This window comes from Nerophis lumbriciformis, linkage group LG05 (assembly GCF_033978685.3).
Source record: "Nerophis lumbriciformis linkage group LG05, RoL_Nlum_v2.1, whole genome shotgun sequence".
Lineage (NCBI taxonomy): Eukaryota > Metazoa > Chordata > Actinopteri > Syngnathiformes > Syngnathidae > Nerophis > Nerophis lumbriciformis.
In genome coordinates this window covers 59,553,027-59,574,845 of record NC_084552.2, presented here as the reverse complement: position 1 = coordinate 59,574,845, position 21,819 = coordinate 59,553,027, and the positions used below count along the sequence as shown (strand labels likewise).

The following is a 21,819-nucleotide window of genomic DNA, read 5'->3' as shown; positions in this document are numbered from 1 at the left end:
TCCCCAGCCACTTCGTCCAGCTCCTCCCGGGGGATCCCGAGGCGTTCCCAGGCCAGCCGGGAGACATAGTCTTCCCAACGTGTCCTGGGTCTTCCCCGTGGCCTCCTACCGGTCGGACATGCCCCAAATACCTCCCGAGGGAGGCGATCGGGTGGCATCCTGACTAGATGCCCGAACCACCTCATCTGGCTCCTCTCGATGTGGAGGAGCAGCGGCTTTACTTTGAGCTCCTCCCGGATGACAGAGCTTCTCACCCTATCTCTAAGGGAGAGCCCCGCCACCCGGCGGAGGAAACTCATTTCGGCCGCTTGTACCCGTGATCTTGTCCTTTCGGTCATAACCCAAAGCTCATGACCATAGGTGAGGATGGGAACGTAGATCGACCGGTAAATTGAGAGCTTTGCCTTCCGGCTCAGCTCCTTCTTCAACACAACGGATCGATACAGCGTCCGCATTACTGAAGATGCCGCACCGATCCGCCTGTCGATCTCGCGATCCACTCTTCCCTCACTCGTGAACAAGACTCCGAGGTACTTGAACTCCTCCACTTGGGGCAGGGTCTCCTCCCCAACCCGAAGATGGCATTCCACCCTTTTCCGGGCGAGAACCGTGGACTCGGACTTGGAGGTGCTGATTCTCATCCCAGTCGCTTCACACTCGGCTGCGAACCGATCCAGTGAGAGCTGAAGATCCTGGCCAGATGAAGCCATCAGGACCACATCATCTGCAAAAAGCAGAGACCTAATCCTGCAGCCACCAAACCAGATCCCCTCAACGCCCTGACTGCGCCTAGAAATTCTGTCCATAAAGGTTATGAACAGAATGGGTGACAAAGGGCAGCCTTGGCGGAGTCCAACCCTCACTGGAAACGTGTCCGACTTACTGCCGGCAATGCGGACCAAGCTCTGGCACTGATCATACAGGGAGCGGACCGCCAAAATCAGACAGTCCGATACCCCATACTCTCTGAGCACTCCCCACAGGACTTCCCGAGGGACACGGTCGAATGCCTTCTCCAAGTCCACAAAACACATGTAGACTGGTTGGGCAAACTCCCATGCACCCTCAAGGACCCTGCCGAGAGTATAGAGCTGGTCCACAGTTCCACGACCAGGACGAAAACCACACTGTTCCTCCTGAATCCGAGGTTCGACTATCCGGCGAAGCCTCCTCTCCAGTACACCTGAATAGACCTTACCGGGAAGGCTGAGGAGTGTGATCCCACGATAGTTAGAACACACCCTCCGGTTCCCCTTCTTAAAGAGAGGAACCACCACCCCGGTCTGCCAATCCAGAGGTACCGCCCCCGATGTCCACGCGATGCTGCAGAGTCTTGTCAACCAAGACAGCCCCACAGCATCCAGAGCCTTAAGGAACTCCGGGCGGATCTCATCTACCCCTGGGGCCTTGCCACCGAGGAGCTTTTTAACTACCTCAGCAACCTCAGCCCCAGAAATAGAAGAATTCCACCAATTTTACTTATTTTTAAGGTGGCGAGCATTTGGAACAGGGTCTAGTTTTTTCGTACGATTTTAATCCACTTTGTTGCTCACTCTCACAATACCGCTGGTTGAGTACAGCCATGTAAACAAACACAAACAATAGCTACCCAGTCCCACAATGCATTGCGAAATCCCATGCCTTTTCGAGCCCTATTGTGTTGCGAAGGTAGTGGATAATATTATTGCAAGCATGTTCATGGTTCCTGCCGGTGTGACTTCTTCACATGAAAACCTGTGTTCCCGGTGGAGGTCAAGCATCTTTCCTGACTGGTTTGAGCAGCAAGCTGCCATCTCTCTCCTCCACCTGGAAGCCCAGCTCCCTGAGCGCAGAATAGTCTGCAGCCCCACAGCGTTCCAGGGAGGCCACCAGCTCCTGATTCTTCCGATTGTGCTCCAGGAGGTTGCGGATAGCGAAAATGGACCATTGACTGATGACTGGAAGTGTCGGTTAAAGTTGTTTAATTTCAAGACATGCTCCAATGAACAGCACAAAAAACCAGCTGTGGCTGTATGCAACCGCCCAATGGGTTTTTATTTATCACCACAAGACGGCAGGAGCTGCATATGATGAATCCTGCAGCTGCCTCTTTACTCGTCTAGAAAATCATCAGCGCTATTAATGCTGACTGAGCAATTTGCTCTCGACTGCTATTACAACATTGGTTTTGTTGCTGCTGTGTTGTAAAATATACTTATTAGTAAATTCCTATTAGGTTAAAAAAAAAAGCTGCTTCATCATATACGCTTTTTCATCCCCTCCAAAAATTATTAATAAAGTTAAAAATGAATCAGCACAATTTGTTTTAATTATTTTTGTTTTGTAAGTTAAAATTGTTAGTTGCTGATCAATTTGAATGCATTATTATCGAGTTTATTTGTATTTTTCAGTATCAAAATGGTTCAAGTCGGTCAAAAAATGTAAATGTATTTAATTGCTCAAAAACTTATTAATTCAAATTTTATTTTATTTAAAAATTTTAAATATGTATTTTTACTTCCAGGCAAATTGATGCACTTTAAATATTTTCTGGTACAGACTAAAAAACAATAATAGTAAAGTTATTCTTTGTTGTAAGCTGATCTACATTTCTTTAATGTTAAAAAGGATAACACTGTGGTTGGGTGTCAGGGCCAGCAAAGCCTTCTCTGTTGGCTTAACACAAATCATGATCATAAATTGAGAAAAGTTTATTTTATTTTTAATTTACTTTCCCTAAATAAATAACAGTATTCTTCATATTCATGTCATATTAGGCTCCAGTGTTGCTGTGTTTACATGAGAGCTTTTATTCAATCAGAACTCAGCTAGCTTGTTGCCAACGCTGTATCAAATCTGTCCGAGGCATTCTGAATCAACAATGTAGCAGTCTGTGCATTGTATGTGAACAGTGCACATAAAGTTGATAAACAGTTGCGATAGCCAGTCAGATCACGAGTTGTTGACAGTTGAAAACAAGTTGAACGTGACGTAAACGCCTCCTGTGATTGGATACTCTCTTGTGACAGTATCCAATCACAAGTTGTGCGTTGCGAGAGAAGTAAGTCTTATGCAAATCAACCGGGCCACACCGGAGTCACACGTGGTGAACAGAGAAATCTGATATCTACTTGCTTTTTTAACCCACATTGGCAGAAGGGGAGAACATCGATGATTAGTTTGCAGATATCTACTTGCAAAGCCACTTGCAAGGCCACTTTCAAGATGGACTTTTCAAGAGAAGCTAGATCTCGTGAGCCACCCCCTAAGCTAGCTAACTTGTCCCAGCCGGTCAAAAGGGTTTGCCCGCCACCTTCAATCAAAACAACCAACAACCAACTATGAGCAGTACCCCTGACTTGCAGCTTCCAATGAATTCTGCAAATTGTGAGCTCAAATATTTAATTTAGGGTTTTTTTCCACATTCAATGTTTTTACAATTATTTTAATTTTGACAGTACCACATACAGATATGTTTTAATTGCTGATGTAGGTTTATTGATTTTTAAAGGCCCCGTAAAGAAGCCGGTTTTGCACAATGTTGAGGTGATCGATGCTCGGTAGTGCGCAGGTGTGTTTCTGTAAAATATTTCTCCAGCTGTGGTCATGTGCCGACATAAATGATAGTATTATGAGAGGTAATTATTAAAGTGGGACTAAGTAGGACATCACTGAAGGCCTAAGTGTAAAATGCACAGCCTGCCACTGGGATACAATGTTCTTAGAGATGGCCGATATTATCGGCCGATAAATGCGTTAAAATGTAATATCGGAAATTATCAGTTTCGTTTTTTTTTTTTATTATCGGTATCGTTTTTTTTTTTTTTTAATTAAATCAACATAAAAAACACAAGATACACTTACAATTAGTGCACCAACCCAAAAAAACTCCCTCCCCCATTTGCACTCATTCACACAAAAGGGTTGTTTCTTTCTGTTATTAATATTCTGGTTCCTACATTATATATCAATATAGATCAATACAGTCTGCAAGGGATACAGTCCGTAAGCACACATGATTGTGCGTGCTGCTGCTCCACTAATAGTACTAACCTTTAACACTTCATTTTACTCATTTTCATTCATTACTAGTTTCAATGTAACCGTTTTTATATTGTTTTACTTTTTTTTTTTATTCAAGAAAATGTTTTTAATTTATTTATCTTATTTTATTAATTAAAAAAAACCCAACCTTATCTTCACCATACCTGGTTGTCCAAATTAGGCATAATAATGTGTTAATTCCACGACTGCATATATCGGTATCGGTTGATATCGGTATCGGTAATTAAAGAGTTGGACAATATCGTAATATCGGCAAAAAGCCATTATCGGACATCCCTAAATGTTATGCAGAGGTGTACTTATAACAATGTTATAAATAAGTTATACTATGTGTAGTCGCAGTGGAGAGTGGGGATCCGCAAAAATGCAACAGTAAATAATTGAGAAGCACTAATTTAAAGTAACAGTAAAGAAGACTTGTGAAATTTTGTACAACAATCAATCTCTGAAAAGTAATGTTATTGCTTCCATTGCAGGTGGTGTGCCGAACGGTCCAATTGCATTATAGGGGCCTAAAAGTGTCGCCACAGCAACTGATTTCAGCTAATGGACTTAATAAATAAAGTTTGTATGGTACTTTGCAACTTAATTTGAAAATACCAATTTTACGTCAAGCTTTGCTTTAAATTCAACGTATTTTACTTTACAGCACAAAAAAATATACCCCACATGTAGTTCAATTTAACTAATAGATTTGACGATGCATATTCCTAAATGCTAAAAAATGTGTCAGTCATGAATGTCCGATACTGTACATTAGGCATGTAAACACAGATGTTATGAGCAAAGGATACATGGGTTGTTGCTGTCTATGTTGCAGTTGTCCAAAATGAGTGGGAGGCCTTCCAGTTCTCTGACCTGCAGAAAAACACAATTAATGTTGATTAATAATTCCAATTACAATTGATTTTCTTCTGGTTTTCACCTTGTTGATATTGATAATGACATGTTTCAGTGGCTTCAAATATGATCCACTAACTCTATTTTTCTTTTCATAAAACATGTTACAATTGTCCTTTGTGTTCATTAAAACAACCTTTTTGTCTGTTTAAATTGTTTTGCAGCTGTTCCCCGCTGAACCCAACCAATGTTTTTGTCTCTTATAGTAATTGAGAAAATAAAGCCCGTGTTTAAAAATTCCGTGTGATTATTTGAAGGCAAACGATACCTACGAGGGGAAATTCGAAGCAGCGGCATAGTTGTGGCTTCGCCTGAGCCGTGTCACAACAGCATCATCTGCTTCTTATCATTTATTTGCGTCCATCAGCTCAATTATTGTATTTGCTCGCCGCTGACCTCCACTTGTCACGGCGGTTACTTTCCAAATACACCGGAGGGAGCGCCAGGACTAATAGCGGCATTTGTGTTGTCAGAAAAGAGAACAAACAGGACAGTAAGCAAGTGGACTTGAGCTTTGTGCGCATCCAGTTCCACACTTAGCGAGGACTCTTATGTTACAATCTGTCCCGAAGGTGAACAGACTCAAATGTGGTTTACTGGAAGGGATCTTGGTGAAAACAGAGACTGGGGTGATTTCTGACCAATGACAGACCACAGATCAGCATCCATAAATATTACAGAGAGGCCGAGCCAGGGGGTCCATCCCGCAAGCATTCCATCAATCGCTTCCTATTAAATGCAACTCGGCCTATACTGCGGCACAGGCAGAGGCCAGCTCCTCCCCCGACCGCTGTAATATTTATCTTGATGTGACGACTGAGATGCTGACAGCAGGCGATGGAGGCAAACTGATCAAATCCAAGCGGCGGTAGTGGGCGAGTGAGAAACGAAAGCGCTGGGCTAAAAGAACACGGGAGTTACATTCAACTCATTTCCTCTCCGTAGTCGTCCACTTGTGCGGTTTGATACAGCAGTCTGTCTCTCGCTTGCAATGTAAAACGATAAGCACTAAAGCAAACAGAACAAAAAACAGGGCAAAATGTAGTTCCCGGATCCCGTTTAAGGGATTTCTCAGTAAGTATGTAGTTTAATAACATTTTTTAAAAACAACTGTATAATAAGTATGATTTTTATCAGCAAGGCTTTGACCCCAAGTACCGGTCCAAAGTGTGGCCTGGGACCATTGCAACCTGGAGCTTGTTGTTTATATTATTAACATCAACTTAGGTCATATTGAGATATATCATTAGATATAACAAGATTTGGGCCTTGGGTATTGGCCGTGACGGATAATGATCCGATACGATAGAAGCACAGATATTTATATTTATATTTTTCGGAGTATAAGTCGCACCTGCCGAAAATGCATAATAAAGAAGGAAAAAAAACATATATAAGTCACACTGGAGCCCGGCCAAACTATGAAAAAAACTGCGACTTATAGTCCGAAAAATACGGTACATACTTTTTTAGGGCGGCATGGCGTAGTGGGTAGAGCAACCGTGCCAGAAACCTGAGGGTTGCAGGTTCGCTCCCCGCCTCCTACCATCCCAAAAAATCGCTGCCGTTGTGTCCTTGGGCGGGACACTTCACCCTTTGCCCCCGGTGCCACTCACACCGGTGAATTGAATGATGAATGATAGGTGGTGGTCGGAGGGGCCGTTGGCGCAAATTGCAGCCACGCTTCCGTCAGTCTACCCCAGGGCAGCTGTGGCTATGAAAGTAGCTTACCACCACCAGGTGTGAATGATTGATGGGTTCTACATGTAAAGCGACTTTGGGTACTTAGAAAAGCGCTATATAAATCCCAGTTATTATTATTATTATTATTACTTTTATTTTCTTGTCAGGAATATTTAAAAAAAAAAAAGGCTTGATCAAGTGAAATTAGTCAAACAGAGAACAATGGTAGGTATGAAAATCACTAACATTTTTAATATGGAATGGACGTATGCTATCTTTAAGTTGAAGTGAATTGTTTTGGCTACACCTAGTGGCGACAATAATTCATTAAGTTAAGCCCATGATGCAGTAAGTTGAATGATGCGGACACGTTTGTTACTGGATACTTTCTAATACACTTCTGCCTTGGAGACTTTGTATCCGTAGGTAATATGCAACTAGAAATATTTGATACTTTGATATTGACAAATGTCGTGTTTCAAAATGCAATATTGTTCAGTTAAAGACACTTGTCTAGCTTGTGTGATATTGTGTGCTTAGATGTTGTGTAGCTGCTAGCTTCTAGTAGCCTATAGTCTACCATGTTTACCTTTTGGAGATGTATTCACTAAAGAAAAGACTAACTTTGTGATGTTATCTGAGGACATTAACTGGCTGTCCAGCTTTGTACAAGTAAATGCGCTGCAGAGCTTGTAGATGTGACATTTAGGCTATGTTCAAAATGCAGAGTAGGATGTCCAATTCAGATTTTTTTTTGTCAAATCCGATGTCTTTATGTGGCTGTTAACATTACAAAAAAAATGTGATCCAATGCGAATGCAAACTGACCCACATGCAGACATGACGTCACACGTCCTGTAGTGGCTTCAATTCTTGTCGGTCTCAGTATGGACGCATTTGTGGCAATTTCAAAAATGTTGTGCAATCAAAGCCAACATTTTTTTAACCAAACATATTGCGTGGAGAAGATTTAGAAAGAAGAGGACAAGCATTTTGGCTCTGGCAGTTTGCAGGATATTTTGCTTTGATGTCTGCTCTGAAGATGGTGTGGGTGAGCAGTCGGAGACAGGAGTGGTGAAACATTGACCTCAGTTCCTAAATCATTACTTTTACCGGTTTTCTACTCTTTTGTTAACTATTTATTTTGCAAGTCTATTTTGGCAAATAATTATGACGCTTATCACTTTTTGATGACGTTCTGGTCGGATGAATGTGACTTGAGCGCAGGAGTGTTCACACTGCAGTTGCATCACATTTCCGACATTACGAAAGAGGCCTGGGTCGGATATGAAACATTTGGAATAGCACTGTTCACACTGACATTAAAAAAATCCAATACAGGTCGCATATGGACAAAACAAATCGGAATTGACCTTCAGTGTGAAAAAAGCCTTATTTGATTTGTCACCTATTCAGTACATTGGTGGAAAAAGAGGGACACCCCTGCCTTAAGAGATCCTTGTACATGTTGTGCCACTCATTGTTTCATTTTAAAGCCAATTTGGCATTGCTGAATAGATATAGGTTGAAAAGGCCATTTCTCATCCTGCTTTCATCTTCACATATGATATTAATTTACACTGCATTTCTACATTTGTCTACCAGATGGAGATACTTTTTCCCAATCAAAGCATGCAGCAAAATGAGTACACCTTTTTTATTCTTGCTACTATAATGACATGGGTGTGTTGCTATTGATTTTTGAGAATAGTATGCCTGTTAAAACAAACTAATATATATTTTGATAGTAGTTCTTGCGAAAGCTTTAATTTTTTTGTCATTAAAAAGGGACAATTAGGGATTTTTGACATTACCATTGAACTTTAGGGACTTCTGCCTTGGCTGGGGAAGTAGACCGCTTGAAAATGTATCCCACGGACCGGGGAGGAGGGGGGAATGTTTTTTTTTGGTCACAAATAAATACAATCATGTGTGCTTACGGACTGTATCCCTGCAGACTGTATTGATCTATATTGATATATAATGTAGGAACCAGAATATTAATAACAGAAAGAAACAAGCCTTTTGTGCGAATGAGTGTAAATGGGGGAGGGAGGTTTTTTGGGTTGGTGCACTAATTGTAAGTGTATCTTGTGTTTTTTATGTTGATTTAATAAAAAAAATAAAAACATTTTTTTTTTTACATTTCTTGTGCGGCCCGGTACCAATCGATCCACGGACCGGTACCGGGCCGCGGCCCGGTGGTTGGGGACCACTGTCCTAAAGCACTTAAGACACTAGATTTAGATCTATCTGAACAGGCTCCTCTGGCTACCGTTATCAGTAGCCAGAGGAGCCTGTTCAGTGCTAGACTGCTTCATCCCAAGTGCAGGACTATCTATCCATCCATCCATCCATCTTCTTCCGCTTATCCGAGGTCGGGTCGCGGGGGCAGCAGCCTAAGAAGGGAAGCCCAGACTTCCCTCTCCCCAGCCACTTCGTCCAGCTCTTCCTGTGGGACCCCGAAGCGTTCCCAGGCCAGCCGGGAGACATAGTCTTCCCAACGTGTCCTGGGTCTTCCCCGCGGCCTCCTACCGGTCGGACGTGCCCTAAACACCTCCCTAGGGAGGCGTTCGGGTGGCATCCTGACCAGATGCCCGAACCACCTCATCTGGCTCCTCTCCATGTGGAGGAGCAGCGGCTTTACTTTGAGCTCCCCCCGGATGGCAGAGCTTCTCACCCTATCTCTAAGGGAGAGCCCCGCCACCCGGCGGAGGAAACTCATTTCGGCCACTTGTACCCGTGATCTTGTCCTTTCGGTCATAACTCAAAGCTCATGACCATAGGTGAGGATGGGAACGTAGATCGACCGGTAAATTGAGAGCTTTGCCTTCCGGCTCAGCTCCTTCTTCACCACAACGGATCGATACAGCGTCCGCATTACTGAAGACGCCGCACCAATCCGCCTGTCGATCTCACGATCCACTCTTCCCTCACTTGTGAACAAGACTTCGAGGTACTTAAACTCCTCCACTTGGGGCAAGATCTCCTCCCCAACCCGGAGATGGCACTCCACCCTAATACTCAAAAACTCTTTTGTCCCACACGCCATCAGACTGTACAACTCCTCTCTGGGGGGGAGGGGGGGATACTAGGATGACAGGGGATGCAAAACAATAACATATACCCCCAGTATTTGTTATTTACTTTTTAAATTATATCTCAACTCTGTGCACTGATGCTGGAATTGTAATTTTCCTGAGGGAACTCTCCTGAAGGAATCAATAAAGTACTATCTATCAACAACAACTACCTATAGTATCCCTCTATCTACAGTATCTACTTCAAACCTTGTTCTGGTTGTTGGTGTGGGTGTAGCACAGGTTTCCGATAAGCCTGATAAGGTGAGCCTTAAAGCTGACGACAGGTGATTCGGAAGAAGGGTCATCTTCGTCACTCGAAGTTGAGAAGTTCTGAGCCGAGCTGAAAATGTTCTTGCTGGCCTTTCCGATGGCGTGGACCTGCTTCAAGAGCTCTGCGAAGAAGATAAAGAACAGGAGACACTTAAAATGTGTTTTATTGACGATGGCACAGGAATGTGTACTGGTTTTTGTCATGGCGGGACACCTTTATCACAGGGGGGCCACGCCACCCACGCTTGTAGGGAGTTTTGTGGGGTTTGATTTACCTACAGTGGTCACTAAAAGGTCCGGTTGGTCCTGGAGGAACTGCGCTTGGTGTGAGGTCATCTCGCACAGCACGTCAAGTAGACCGATCACCGTCAGCGCCTCCTGCAGCACCTGCAGATGAGAGAATGTGCAGATACAAATGGCCTCTTCCAGAGAGGTATTACTGAATGTACCTCTTCGCTGGAGGCGGAGCCAGTGGCAAGGGTCAACACGGCTCCGCAACCTTTCTGGAAGGCGGAGGCGAGGAAGCGAGCCACGTTGGAGGGGACGCCACAGTCCACGGATTCTTCGCCACTTAGCTGGGCCGAGATCAGCTCTAACAGGGTAAGTCTGAAAACCAATAATGCGCTTTTTCTACATTGTGAAGCATAAAGGACACCATGGGAATATATGATCTTTGAACTATAGTTAGTATGTTTTGTAAGACTGTAAATATTTGGGCACCACATGATTTGATTCGATTCTTGGGGGTAATGATTCTATTGAAAATTGATTCCCAATTCAAAATCAATACTTTAATAACATTGGGTGGCAGTTCTATGATTAACTACATTCCTCCATAAAATAGACAAAGGGCTCTGATCATTTCTACGTTACTTAAAATAAAACGGGTTTTGTTTAATAAAGTTCTACCCAAACATTACAAAAACTTAAATACAAATAAAGCAACAAAAGTAGTAACCCACACTTCTGCTTTCTCAACTTTAATAATCTGTACAGATCATCTACCTCAACAGTTTGATTTGCTTGAGTGGCTGGACAGGACAGATAAAATAAAAAAATAAAAAAATTATTTTAAAAATCGATTTCTTATTTTTCTAGAATCGATTAAGAATCATTACAAATAGCAATCGTGATTCATTCAAAAAACAGTTGGTTTTTTTACTCCCCTAAATGTTTTGGCATTTAGATCACATCTAAATGTGATCTAGATCACTGCATTTTGATCACTGCATTTTGATAAGACTTTGGATACCGTGCTGCCACCTGCTGCTTGGCATGCACATGACCGGTCAAAAAACGTTGTCCAGAGTCCCGCCCAGGTGCCATTTGTGGCCCACAGATATACAGGTAAAAGCCAGTAAATTAGAATATTTTGAAAAACTTGATTTATTTCAGTAATTGCATTCAAAAGGTGTAACTTGTACATTATATTTATTCATTGCACACAGACTGATGCATTCAAATGTTTATTTCATTTAATTTTGATGATTTGAAGTGGCAACAAATGAAAATCCAAAATTCCGTGTGTCACAAAATTAGAATATTACTTAAGGCTAATACAAAAAAGGGATTTTTAGAAATGTTGGCCAACTGAAAAGTATGAAAATGAAAAATATGAGCATGTACAATACTCAATACTTGGTTGGAGCTCCTTTTGCCTCAATTACTGCGTTAATGCGGCGTGGCACCAGCAGATGACATGGCACCCCAAACCATCACTGATGGTGGAAACTTTACACTAGACTTCAGGCAACGTGGATCCTGTGCCTCTCCTGTCTTCCTCCAGACTCTGGGACCTCAATTTCCAAAGGAAATGCAAAATTTGCATGGTTGGGTGATGGTTTGGGGTGCCATGTCATCTGCTGGTGTCGGTCCACTCTGTTTCCTGAGATCCAGGGTCAACGCAGCCGTCTACCAGCAAGTTTTAGAGCACTTCATGCTTCCTGCTGCTGACCTGCTCTATGGAGATGGAGATTTCAAGTTCCAACAGGACTTGGCGCCTGCACACAGCGCAAAATCTACCCGTGCCTGGTTTACGGACCATGGTATTTCTGTTCTAAATTGGCCCGCCAACTCCCCTGACCTTAGCCCCATAGAAAATCTGTGGGGTATTGTGAAAAGGAAGATGCAGAATGCCAGACCCAAAAACGCAGAAGAGTTGAAGGCCACTATCAGAGCAACCTGGGCTCTCATAACACCTGAGCAGTGCCAGAAACTCATCGACTCCATGCCACGCCGCATTAACGCAGTAATTGAGGCAAAAGGAGCTCCAACCAAGTATTGAGTATTGTACATGCTCATATTTTTCATTTTCATACTTTTCAGTTGGCCAACATTTCTAAAAATCCCTTTTTTGTATTAGCCTTAAGTAATATTCTAATTTTGTGACACACGGGATTTGGGATTTTCATTTGTTGCCACTTCAAATCATCAAAATTAAATGAAATAAACATTTGAATGCATCAGTCTGTGTGCAATGAATAAATATAATGTACAAGTTACACCTTTTGAATGCAATTACTGAAATAAATCAAGTTTTTCAAAATATTCTAATTTACTGGCTTTTACCTGTATATATATATTTTTTGCCTCACGCATATTTTAACATTAAAATAAAACACATCGCCAAACACAGTGAAAGAACAAATATTACCTTTCACAGGATGACATTGCAGCATACATTTTTTCAACCAGAGCTGAAGACTTGAGAAAGTGTTGAGTTGCAATAAGGACCCTGTTAATTCATACAAATGTAGAGATTAAAAATTACATTGAGGGTTTACCCCCTGAAGTCTGACTGCTAATCATCTCCCTCTTACGTCCAGTCCAGCTCGGGTTGCGTCCTGCAGAGCTCCATCACCTTGAGCGCCAATTGGATGTTCTGCGGCTCGGACAGTTCCTCCACCTTGGCTTCATCCAGACATGTGTGGAGCACCATAGAGGTGTGGCTCACCGTCTTCTCGTCATCCACGCTAAGCAGCTGCCTGCTCACCATGAGAGAAAACGGCTAATGACTCAGCTTTTTGCATTTATGTCAGGACCAGATGGTTAAAATACCTACAAAGCATTCATAGCTAGGTTAAACATTATTATTATTATTATTATATTTGGGCGTATTCCATCGAATTGTTAAAATTTGCTTGTTGTAAAATAAACTTAAGTTCCTGTCTAAAAGTCTAAATGTGATAATACACATATTCCATCCATCCATTTTGTACCGCTTGTCCCTTTTTTTCTTTCTTTAGTTTATTTCGAACATGAACACACTTACAGTATAATACATTACACAATTTCATATCATTTCACTTTACATCATGTCCGAAAAGGAGTAGGAAGAAGCAAAGCTTATTTAATCCTACCCCTTTCCCACTTCAGAGCGTTTACAAATATATAGAATCATTTACTGACCTTTTTATATTATAAAATAACATCTGTGAATTAGTACACACAACAGTTTTGTAATATGTAATTAATTAATTCAGTCATTATTAACATACTGAGATGAAGAATATCTTATTTTCAATAAGGTTGAAAGTATTTCTCATAATTCTTCTTCTTTGTACTTTGTAAGCACTATTATTTTGAACAACCTCTTAAACTGGATCATATCAGTACAATGTTTAACTTCTTTACTTAATCCATTCCATAATTTAATTCCTCATACTGATATGCTAAAGGTTCTAAGTGTTGTACGTGCATATAAATGTTTTAAATTATTTTTTCCTCTAAGGTTATATTTCTCCTCTTTAGTTGAGAAGAATTGTTGTACATTCTTTGGTAGCAGGTTATAGTTTGCTTTGTACATCATTTTAGCTGTTTGCAATTTTACCAAATCACCAAACTTTAATATTTTTGACTCAATAAATTAAGGGTTTGTATGTTCTCTATATCCAACATTATGTATTATTCTAACTGGGTTAGCTAATGTAGCGCACATTTGTAGTTACTTCCCCATAACTACAAATGCCTTTCGCATATTGAACTTCTCAAAATATGCATTGGGCCATCTAAGGCAACTTTATTTCATTGTTGACGAGGTTACTAAGCCAAAGACAACTAATTTGAGTAACATGACCGAAAGTAATAGCAGTAGGTTTTTAGCATAGACTTGGCAAATATACATGAAATATAGCCACATTGCATTTATGCTAAAGCACACTTTGCCATCACAGTGATTTAACAAAACATACTTTAGTAATGTGTTAATAATACTAATTACTAATGCATGTATAAAATTTTCTTTTTTTTCTTTTTTAAAGAAAATATATGCGTCATCGCCAATTGGCATTTTATATATTGACAATATATTGACCACGCCTCTCGCCTCGCCCCCACTGCCACAATTATATTGGCAATCTGGGGATTTTTCAGAGGGTGTAATGTGTTAGGGTAACAGGACTGAGCAAAAACCCAGGGACACAAAATAAGCGTAAATGTTTTCTATTTTTTGTTAGTTTTTTTTCAGAAAGCGAGTACAGGCAATAAATGCTGTTTTTTAGTGTTTAAAGAAATGTTAATGCATCTTTTAAATTGTATTTATCACATTGTTATCATGTGCTTATTATACATCATATACTTTCAAGTTAAGTTTATAGATTATTCATACATTTTATTTCCCAGAGACGCAAATGTCACCTATCTAATAAAATGGCCTAACTAACTGGTGATTGGGATTGGGCTTTTTTTAACTTTTTCATCCCACTTGAGGCAGCCCTAAATGTACTTGTAGCAGGGAAAATGTTTTAACTTTTTAAAACACTTTTTTTTTTTTTTTTTATGTTTGCGATACAGTTAGGTAAAACTTAACCTTCCTGGTGATATATGTGAATCATGTTCTACAAAACATTGACTACATTGTGTGTTTTAAAATTAGAGTTTAAGATTCGAGTGCAGAAAGCAACAGACTGGACTAGTAGTACAAAGTTCACGGTCAATATTAATTTCCAGAGTTTGGTGTAAGTAGAAATGCATTTGTTTCAGTCAATTTTGTTCTGTTAAAATGCTAATATTCGTTAGCCTGTCATGGGGCTCGTCCATTGCATATTAGCATTAAGCTGCTAGCAGCATAAGCAACAACTTTTATCCCGTACGGTTGATTTGCTTTTTTCAGTTTATACCAAATTGTATAATTGATTTATCATGATTCCTTCATAATGTATGTGCACTTCATGTGTAGATTAATATACTTTCCTTTGTGTGCTTAGCATTATAGTAACGACATTGTAAATCTCTCATTTAAAGGCCTTTTTACTTATTTGCCGAACTAAATTCCAACATTCAGGGAGGCAGAATAATATTTTAGATAAACCAGCGACGCACACAATGCAGTTGGTGTTACCATGTTATTTATAGTAATAAAATAAGCAGCAACAAAAGTACAGCAAAATGAAAAATATGTAACTAGAAAAATATATTCTATTATTAATACATATATTTTTCAGCATTTTCACAAAAAAAAAGAAAAAAAAGCATATTTTAGCCAATTATAAAAATATACAATGATGTCAAATTTAAACACCACTGGTCACGACCCTGCCGCCACAAATAAATTGCCCATCTCTAGGAAACACTGCTAAGCATTATCACCTCAGTTCAATCAGTCAGGATACTGTAAAGTGTCTTTGTTTAATGTCTGAACCTTACAAGAAGAGATCTGGAAAGCTCCGCTGCCAAATGTCATCTTTACACACTTGGTTCCCCACAGCTAAATTACCAAGAAACTGGATCCCACAACGCACAGCTGGATAGAAAAAAGGAGATAACTGAAATATAACTATCAAAAGTTACCATTGGGGTTTGATGACATATTTAGGACTTACGTTCAAAGACGCCATCCCTGCTCTTTGAATTTGTGTACAGGAATTTCAGTAGCTGAAGAGAAACATCAACGAAACCAAGCTCCCTGTAAGACAAATAATTTATGTGTCAAAAAAGTATATGACAATATCTAAATTGTGCCAATCCTTTAGAGTTCGACTGATATTTGGCATTTTGACGTACAGTACAGGCCAAAAGTTTGGACATACTTTCTCATTCAATGGGTTTTCTTTATTTTCATGACTATTAACATTGTAGATTGTCATGAATGCATCAAAACTATCAATGAACACATGTGGAGTTATGAACTTAACAAAAAAAAGGTGAAAAAAATGAAAACATTTCCTCAAAATAGCCACCCTTGGCTCTGATTGCTGTTTTGCACACTCTTGGCATTCTCTCGATGAGCTTCAAGAGGTAGTCACCTGAAAGGGTTTTCACTTCAAAGGTGTCATAGTTTTGATGCCTTCAGTGACAATCTACAATGTAAATAAAAAGAGAACACATTGGAATGAGAAAATGTGTCCAAACTTTTGGCCTGTACTGTATACCGGTCTTTTTTCTTCTTCTATTTTTTTTACAACTACAACTGAACTACAACAGCACATACCATTCACACACATTTGATATGAGTATTTAGTATTTTGAAAAATAATAATTTGTGAAGTAGATAGTAGTGACCCCTGCTCAAGCACCAGTCCTTTTGCCCTGCATGAGAAAAGTTCCCTGTTTGTCTGGAGCCCTTTTAAATAAAATTAATTTAGGAACAAAATTTACCGTATTTTTCGGCCGAACCAGATTATAAGGCACACTCCGATATGCAGAACTAGTCAGGTCTATTTTCATACAAAAGGTGCACCGGATTATAGGGCGCATTAAAGGGTTCATTTTTTTTTTTTTTTTCTAAATTGAAAACACTTCCTTATGGTCTACATAACATGTAACGGTGGTTCTTTGGTCAAAATGTTGCATAGATTATGTTTTACAGATCACCCTTAAGCCACGGCTTCATAGCTTACCAAAGTCGTACTGAAACATTTTGATAGATTCTTGAGCACCGTGTGTAATGTTCTTTATTTTCAATGGAACAGATAACATTTTGGTGTTTACTTGAGTCATATTGCAGTCTACACATATCTCTAATGTGTGACTGCCATCATATTGCAGTCTACACGTATATCTTATGTGTGAATACCATCTACTGGTCACACTTATCATTTCACCATGTACCCAATAAAATAGCTTCGAGGTCGGTAAGCACAACCAAAATTATTCCGTACATTTGGCGCACCAGGTTATAAGGCACACTGTCGAGTTTTGAGAAAATTAAAAGGATTTTAAGTGTGCTTTATGGTCCGAAAAATGGTACTCTCATTGTCAATCATTCTCCCCAAGTCTGTTTTGATATCTGATTTATTTAAGTTCTTGTGAGAATTCTTCTCCGGTCTGTTCAACTGTTTTTACTGCAGCGCTCACTCGGCCACACCCCCTTTTTTTCTCCTTTGTACAGTATGTCTCCTCTGCATACCTGTCAACACTTTAGATTTTTGCTGAGAAATTCAGTTTTTGTCTTTCTTTCTTGGCGTCTCCCTGGCCCTGTTGTGTTTGTTTTCGCAGCTGCAGCGATCGCGTCGCTCGACGAGCCTCCGTCCGCAACACTCGTACTGGGGACTCTTTAAAAGAGCGCAGAGTTTCATGTTCTGTGATTCAATCAAATAACGTCACAGAGATCGGTGGACAATTAAGACAGAAAAATTATCTCTGCCAAAAATCCAAGTTTTGTGTAAATATCTTAACAAATATGAGACTTATTATAGAAGTAAAGCAGAGCAGGCAGAATTGTTTTTATTCAAATGTTCGCAATATTCCAGGGTTCCTAAAGCGGTAACTTAAAGTATTACATCCATAAACTGCTATTAAATTGTATAACATTGACTAGATGGTAAGTTACTGTGATGGAGAGAAATCTTATATTGTCACATGCGGATGTTCCCCTTAGAAAGACGTAATCAAGGTGTTTGTGAAATGTCGATGTCTTTTGGTGCCGCATAAAAAAATTATCGCTACAGGTCCAATGTTCCATCAAAACATTTTGAAAAACATAAAAACTGAAAGCCTTGTGCAGCTGTTTACTACATATTCTATGCCCATAAAGCTGACCAACACGCCGGATTGTAGTCAGCTGGAGGCGTGTCTTAATGAAATTAAACAATGGATGTCCGCAAACTTTTTGCAACTCAACACCAAGAAAACGGAAATGCTGATTATCGGTCCTGCTAAACACCGACATCTATTTATTAATACCACCTTAACATTTGACAACCAAACAATTACACAAGGCGACTCGGTAAAGAATCTGGGTACCGTATTATTTTCGACCCAACTCTCTCGTTTGAGTCACACATTAAGAGTGTTACTAAAACAGCCTTCTTTCATCTCCGTAATATCGCTAAAATTTGTTCCATTTTGTCCACTAGCGACGCTGAGATCATTATTCATGCGTTCGTTACATCTCATCTCGATTACTGTAACATATTATTTTGGGGTCTCCCTATGTCTAGCATTAAAAGATTACAGTTGGTACAAAATGCGGCTGCTAGACTTTTGACAAGAACAAGAAAGTTTGATCATATTACGCCTATACTGTATATACCTTTATAGACCTACCGTATATATTATATATATATACATATATACCTATACTGGCTCACCTGCACTGGCTTCCTGTGCACTTAAGATGTGACTTTAAGGTTTTACTACTTCCGTATAAAATACTACACGGTCTATCTCCATCCTATCTTGCCGATTGTATTGTACCATATGTCCCGGCAAGAAATCTGCGTTCAAAGAACTCCGGCTTATTAGTGATTCCCAGAGCCCAAAAAAAGTCTGCGGGCTATAGAGCGTTTTCTATTGGGGCTCCAGTACTATGGAATGCCCTCCCGGTAACAGTTAGAGATGCTACCTCAGTTGAAGCATTTAAGTCCAATCTTAAAACTATTTTGTATACTCTAGCCCAGTGGTTCTTAACCTGGGTTCGATCGAACCTTAAGGGTTCGGTGAGTCGGGCTCAGGGGTTCGGCGGAGGTCAAGACACACCCGACTCATCGTGTAAATAAAAACTTCTCCCTATCAGCATATTACGGATACGGCAACCGCAGAAGTCAGACTGATTTGCAGGTGTGTAATTTGTTGTGAGTTTATGCACTGTGTTGGTTTTGTTCTTTGAACAAGGTGATGTTCATGCACGGTTCATTTTGTGCACCAGTAAAAAAACATGGTAACACTTTAGTATGGGGAACATATTCACCATTAATTAGTTCCTTATTAACATGCAACTTAGTAACATATTGGCTCTTAACTAGTCATTATTAAGTACTTATTAATGCCTTATTCGGCATGGCCTTATTATAATCCTAACCCTCTAACCCTGGCCCTAACCCTAACCAAATAACTCTAAATTAAGTCTTTGTCACTTAGAATATGTTCCCCATACTAAAGTGTTACTAAAAACATATAACGTTGTCTTGAATTTGAAAAAAAAAAAAAATTTTATTTTTCACTAAAGAAGGGTTCGGTGAATGCGCATATGAAACCGGTGGGGTTCGGTACCTCCAACAAGGTTAAGAACCACTGCTCTAGCCTTTAAATAGACACCCTTTTTAGACCAGTTGATCTGCCGTTTCTTTTCTTTTCTCCTCTGCCCCCCTCTCCCTTGTGGAGGGGGGGCACAGGTCCGGTAGCCATGGATGAAGTGCTGGCTGTCCAGAGTCGGGACCCGGTGTGGACCGCTCGCCTGTGCATCGGTTGGGGACATCTCTGCGCTGCTGACCCGTCTCCGCTCGGGATGGTGTCCTGCTGGCCCCACTATGGACTGGACTCTCACTATTATGTTAGATCCACTATGGACTGGACTTTCACAATATTATGCTAGACCAGGGGTCGGCAACCCGCGGCTCTTTCATCACTCTGATGCGGCTCAGCTGCATACTTGCTGACACTCCCGATTTTTCCTGGAGACTTCTGAATTTCAGTGCCTCTCCCGAAAATCTCCCGGGGCAACAATGTTGAGGGCGTGCCGTGATGGCAGTGCCTGCGTGGCGCAGTGGAAGAATGGCCGTGCGCGACCCGAGGGTCCCTGGTTCAATCCCCACCTAGTACCAACCTCGTCATGTCCGTTGTGTCCTGAGCAAGACACTTCACCCTTGCTCCTGATGGGTGCTGGTTAGCGCCTTGCATGGCAGCTCCCTCCATCAGTGTGTGAATGTGTGTGTGAATGGGTAAATGTGGAAGTAGTGTCAAAGCGCTTTGAGTACCTTGAAGGTAGAAAAGCGCTATACAAGTACAACCCATTTATCATTATTTATTTTAGCGTCGTATTTTACACTATCTGCGTGCCGGTCCAGTCACATGTTGTATGCGGGCTCTGCCCATCACACGCCCGTATAAAACAACTTTAACACTCTTACTAATATGCGCCACACTGTGAACCCACACCAAACAAGAATGACAAACACATTTCAGGAGAACATCCGCACCGTGAGACAACATAAACACAATAGAACAAATACCCAGAATCCCATGCATCCCTAACTCTTCCGGGCTCCATTATACACCCCCGCTACAACCAAACCCCGCCCACCTCAACCGACGCACGAAGGGGAGGGGGGGGGGTGTATAATGTAGTTAGAGATGCATGGGATTCTGGGTATTTGTTCTGTTGTGTTTATGTTGTCTCACGATGGGGATGTTCTCCCGAAATGTGTTTGACATTCTTTTTTGGTGTGGGTTCACAGTGTGCCGCATATTAGTAAGAGTGTTAAAGTTGTTTTATATGGGCACTCTCATTGTAACCTGTATGGCTGTTGAACAAGTATGCCTTGCAGTCACTCATGTGTGTCTGCAGAAGCCTCATACAACATGTGTCTGGGCGGGGGTCACCCACATCTGCGGTCCTCTCCAAGGTTTCTCATAGTCATTCACATTGACATCCCACTGGGTTGTGAGTTTTTCCTTGCCCTTTTGTGGGCTCTGAAACGAGGATGTCGTCGTGGCTTGTGCAGCCCTTTGAGACACTTGTGATTTAGGGCTATATAAATAAACATTGATTGATATTCGTGTTGAAATAACTTTTACTGCAAATGAATATCGGCTCCCGGCCTCCTTGACTACTAGTAATCGGTATCAGTCCTGGAAAAAAAACAATCGCTACAATCCTTACCTGAGCAGGCACTGGTTACGGGAACTTTGCACACAGGAGTTCCTCTGAGCTCGAAAGCACTCAGCAGCAAGCTGCAGCTTTAGGTTGTAATCAGAGCCGCTGGAAGCTTGCAGCTCATCAATGAGTCTGGATAAGACTTTTAGAAGACCGGAGAACGCCTTTCCACCGACAGCATCCCTGAAGAAAACAGAATGACGTCATAGTTGAGTGCAATGTCTGCCTTATACAGGTATACATTTAATGACAGTTTTTTTGTGTACATTTATTGGTTAAAGACACGCAAAAAAGGAAGACTACACACTATAACAAAAAGTGTATTTAGTTATCTTAAAAAATGTAGGACTGTATGCGATAAAAAAAGCAATTTCTAAGCTCGCTGTTAGCATATTAGTTACTTACAATAGCTAGCTTAGCAAGGATGCTAACATTCGCCGTTTCAAACTTACAAACACAAGTACATTCTTCCTCCTCACCTGTATTCCCGGTCCTGTAACAAAGCGGTAAAAGTTTTTAAGACTTGTAAGTGTTCAAGGGAGTGTTTTTCATTCAAAATGCGAGCAATGGACGCTGAAATGTCATCGGGGTTGGTAGTTGGAGATGCCATGTTTCCGTTTAGTGCGCATGGGCGGGACATCCGGAAGTGGATTTGAAAAACCCATTGGTGGACTCAGGATTGGGGGCGGAGTCAAAACATGTGCTGTTGTTTTCAAGCTGTTCCATGAAATCAAATGGGAATTATTTAGCTTTTAAAAAATTTAATTACATTATACTTTTGCAACATGACAATTTGGAGTGATTTGT

At 40.9% G+C, this 21,819-nt stretch overlaps 1 protein-coding gene across 1 annotated transcript; it reads right to left on the bottom strand.

Moving 5' to 3' along the window:
* Positions 1-1,054: 1,054 nt before the first annotated feature.
* atxn10 (ataxin 10) lies at positions 1,055-21,630 on the bottom strand. The gene is made up of 11 exons (XM_061959814.2): positions 21,492-21,630; positions 21,019-21,195; positions 15,800-15,882; positions 15,624-15,720; positions 12,800-12,964; positions 12,634-12,714; positions 10,430-10,586; positions 10,256-10,367; positions 9,918-10,102; positions 4,839-4,902; positions 1,055-1,937 (listed from the first exon to the last, which is right to left on the bottom strand). The coding sequence occupies exons 1-11, from the start codon at positions 21,620-21,622 to the stop codon at positions 1,753-1,755; spliced, it is 1,437 nt and encodes a 478-aa protein (XP_061815798.2). The 5' UTR covers positions 21,623-21,630; the 3' UTR covers positions 1,055-1,752.
* Positions 21,631-21,819: the final 189 nt, after the last annotated feature.